The sequence below is a fragment of the Nicotiana attenuata genome, unplaced genomic scaffold, assembly GCF_001879085.1.
Source record: "Nicotiana attenuata strain UT unplaced genomic scaffold, NIATTr2, whole genome shotgun sequence".
Classification (NCBI taxonomy): Eukaryota; Viridiplantae; Streptophyta; class Magnoliopsida; order Solanales; family Solanaceae; genus Nicotiana; species Nicotiana attenuata.
Genome location: NW_017672426.1, coordinates 68,150 through 72,493, shown reverse-complemented (window position 1 = coordinate 72,493; position 4,344 = coordinate 68,150). Strand labels below are relative to the sequence as shown.

Genomic DNA, 4,344 nt, shown 5'->3' with positions numbered 1-4,344 from the left:
GGGGGCATCTTTCATAGATATTATGAGGATTAACAAATGGCACTTACTTGGATAGATGGTTTGTTCAAATGTCCCAGATTTGATGTTGTCTGCCGTGGCTCTTGGCCAAGCATCATAGTTTGGGGATTGATCAAGCGAAAGGCATCAATTACCACCTTCCCTTTAACACTTTGAATAGGGTCCACCACCACAGCCACTGCTCGTTGATTCAGTGCTTCAAAACTCTGCACAATAGATCATTCATTAGCTATTGGAGTACTCCACATGAAGACCATGTCGAAAACACACCAAACGACATCCTAATAGGAATCAAGTCAAGTTGATAGGTTCATGTGCTCATCTGCTTTACCAAAATGCAAATGAACACTCAAGAGCGCAAAGTTGGATAAACTATTATTCTGTTTCTTTTTTTTCCTCGACTCTGTTTCTCACTATCCCATTTATTTGTTATTTAGAGGGAGGGGGAGATGGGAGAACTCTCTCTTCCCCATCATATTAAATTAAGTTTTTATGTACTTACCTTTCTAATCCTTGCAAACAGAATTTGTTTCAGTCCATTTCTATGATTATCCCATGCTAGTCAATGCAGAAAGCCATAATGGTCTGTCCAGAGGATTTTGTTCTATCATAAAAGAGTGACACCAGCCTTCCTATTTCTATCATAGCAGAATTGTCATGGAGATGCCAACAAATTACAGCTCTAGAATGCAAAAGACAACCACCGCAAAAAGAGGTTTTCTAGGGATGTGAGATTTCTCCCCCTTCTTTGTAATACAGTAGAAGTGAGTTCCTACACCAGCTCTTTATATAAAAAAACAGCAAGTTATAACATTCACCTTAAGAAGTATATCAACCCCTCCCTCCGTCCCTCCGTCCCTCCCTCTCTCGTCTGCTTTCTTACCAAACAAAGTTCTTGACATTACCCTGTCTCTGTACCTGGATGGGATTGGGATCTTAAGTCTCAACTTATTTGGTCACTGAATGACACAACCACCAAGTGCCTGACTCAAAGGAAGGATGTATTCCAAAATAAAGAAACTGTTCTAATTTAGCACCGACTTCAAAGGATGAAAGTAAAAACACTTCCCAATACTTTTACACAGACTCTAGTAACATAACTCTTCTCCTTAAGAAAAATTCTTGATCTCCGCCAATTCAAAAAAATGGATAACAAATCGCACTACTTTGCAAGGTATTACAGAACATCCAGTTTTGCTTTTCTCATTCCATTATTTTATATTGCATGGTTTTTATGCCACATTCACCGCCTTTGTCAAATTTCATATCACAGGGTATTCAGTCCATATTACAGAGCATGTTTCTCTCAATTCCATATTAATCAAAGAAGATCATTTAACTCAGGGTGATTTGATCTACCATTAAAGAACTCACACAGAATGGTCAACAATTCTTACTCACATAGAACATTTCCAAGTCAATAGGAACTAGCTAACAATCAAAATGGAAAAGGACAAGGATAACCTGCTGAGTATTGATGTCAACACCAGAAAGCCAGCAGCCAAATCCAGGATGTGAATGATACCAACCAACAACCATCTCAGGTCTATAACACAAAGCAAAGTAGCATTTTAGGGCATCCTCAGTGTCAAAACACAAAGAAGAATAGTATACAAGTTGATTAAGCAACAGTAAAAAAACAAAGAGATATGAGATAGTGGCACATCAGAAAATGGAAGAGCAGATATCATATAAAATCAAAGTAGCAACATTGAAGTTTGAAATACCAACTTCCGATTCCATGTTCTCAACAACGAGCTGGACTCCTACTCTAGCTCTTTTTCAATTCTTTATTTTTTGCTTTCATCCTTTTCTTCTTTTTATCGGGGAAGGGGGGGTTGGTGTGTGTGTGTGTGTGGGTGGGGGGGGGTAGTCTCCAACCAGTAGAAAACAACAGTTTGCCACAACTAGAAGATAAGAACACAGAAGAGGTTCATGAAACATCTGATTTAGTTTCCAATCATTTACCAAGTTAACTAATTTCAGCAGACGAACTCCTAAACTGTACAAGATTAGCTTCATTTTTCTTAGCTTCTAAAAATCTGAAATCAGTTAGCTGCCAATTCAACATGCCTACAATTTTACAGGACAACCCCTTAACTTTGTGGTTCCAGCATATTTGAAGGTCGATTCTAATGAAAGCTCAAGGAACCCAATTCCAAATAATCAACCCCTCACCGAAATTGCTTAAGATACACGTAACCACATATTCTCAGCAAATACACCAGGTTCTTTACCAGAAAGCTCAAAGAGCATAATTCACAAATAAAGTTAACCTTTTATCCCATGATCACATCTTCAAGTTGATTCTTATGTGAGACAGACCTCAACAACTTATCTATCCAGGCAAAAATAAGGACTAAAAGATATTCATGAAACAAACACATAAGTCTCATACTTTAACATAGACAAAAACATCCAACCAGAAGTTCAATAATATCTTGTCTTATACATATTGAGCTACTAACAGATAAGAGCCATAACTCTTCAGCAAACACATAGTGGTTAAACCAAAGTCTAGAACTGCAGTCACTCTGAAGCTGTAGAACATAATGGAATGCAAACTAACTAGGCGTGTCAATTCAAATCATAAAAATCTTGCAGCTTAGAAGAATCCTATCTTACAGCATTTCAAATTAGGTGCCAACACTGTCTTATTCCCATAATCCCATTCACAAGGGGAATGGTTCACACAGCAGCCACATAATGAACCCTTCCAAAATTTCAAAATCTAATTCCAAAGCTCAGTTTTCTCACTCACAATCAAGCATCCTTTCATAAGAGTCATACCAATTGACATGAGAAAGGAACACAAAGAAAATGCTAAAAGCCCCCGAATTTACCCAAATTAATATACCAGGAAAAAGGGTTTAACTTTTCAATTTGTTAGGCAGCTATAAGAAGCATATAATGAAGCATAGGAAGAATAACATATTCCCAGCTAAAGGAAGAACCATTCAACTATAACTAATTGCATATGATACCAATAGCAAGAAAGCAGTTATCACCTGCCAGTCTGCTTGAGCATGTCAAGCATATTGGTCTGGAAAACATGATCAACAGCTTCAACACTCACTCCAGTACCACTCTGCGGCATTGCAAACACATCCACAACTCGCACCGTATACTCATCCACAAATTCCCCCAACATCAATCCCATCACTTCCATAGGAACTCCAGCCCTCCCTGCACATCATTAACATAAAAAAAAAATTAAAAAAAAAAACTAATTACACAACACCTACAGACACACACATAGATAGATCCAATATTTGCAGTCCGATAAACAATATATAAAGAGCGAAGATAGTGGAGAAATTAAGAAACCCTAAGTTACCGTGTTTAAGCATCTTGAGGAGAGCAAGAGAAGAGATGTAAACTTGCTCAGAAGAGTCCAGAGTGGGAGAGTCCGGTGGCGGGTGGCCTAACGCGCCACCAGCTCCGGCGAACATCCGCTGCAATCTTTCCATTCCAGACATTGATAGTTTTCTGGGTTTTGCTTTTGGGGATTTCTTTGAGAACAAGACTACTCCAATGGTAATTTCTTTGATCTGAGAGACAAAAATGGGGATTTAAAGAGTTTAAAATAGTTATTGCACCGAGACCCCTATACTTTGATATTATGTTATTTATTGCCAAAATATTTCTTAGTAGGCAATTACTAGTAAGGGTGCTTGTGGGGGATATTTACGTTTGGTTTATCGGTTATCGATTTATAAATGTGGTAATCTGCTATCCAACCAATAAAATATCGGACGGATTTGTAACGAATTAGCGATTATCGGGTGGTTTATCGGATAAATCAAATAGACGATAAACAAATTCAAAATTAGAGAAAATTTTAGGATATGTCACCTTCATATTGCATTCAATTGAACATTTGTCTTGAAACTTATACCTGATTAAACATTTTATCCTCACCTCTAAATAAATAGAAGAGATAGGAAACAAAACATAATCTGGAGAACATAGGCAACAAAAGATTTTGACACAAAAAATTTCAAGATATCAGTCTGTATTCTACTATACAAACAAAGGGTCGTGGAAACTCACTTTCACAATAATAATTTTCAAATTCCAGTAGCTTTAGCTCTGCCACAGAGATCAATTCAGATGATAATTCTAGGGACGGGAAATTCTTCTTTGTCTCTTCTCTCGAAAAATTTTTACTATGTGCCACCCTTATTGGTCTCCCCATAAGTTCCTATGGATAAGTATATAGGATTTCAAATAGTACTTTATATTCATAGAGATAGAAGTGTAAATATAAAATTCTTAATGGGTTAACGGTTTATCTTATAAGGACATTGAACCACGATTCTCTCA

The 4,344-nt window shown here is 37.2% G+C and overlaps 1 protein-coding gene across 1 annotated transcript in view; it reads right to left on the bottom strand.

The window, feature by feature from the left end:
* The window catches only part of LOC109213149 (26S proteasome non-ATPase regulatory subunit 14 homolog), an 8,305-nt gene extending 4,724 nt beyond the window's left edge, over positions 1-3,581 (bottom strand). Inside the window, exons 1-4 of the mRNA XM_019376908.1 lie at positions 3,356-3,581; positions 3,027-3,204; positions 1,483-1,564; positions 48-224 (exon numbers count right to left, since the gene is read on the bottom strand). Coding sequence (XP_019232453.1) covers positions 48-224; positions 1,483-1,564; positions 3,027-3,204; positions 3,356-3,497 — 579 coding nt within the window. The 5' untranslated portion in view covers positions 3,498-3,581. The remainder of the gene's footprint in view (positions 1-47; positions 225-1,482; positions 1,565-3,026; positions 3,205-3,355) is intronic.
* Between the last annotated feature and the right edge of the window lie 763 nt (positions 3,582-4,344).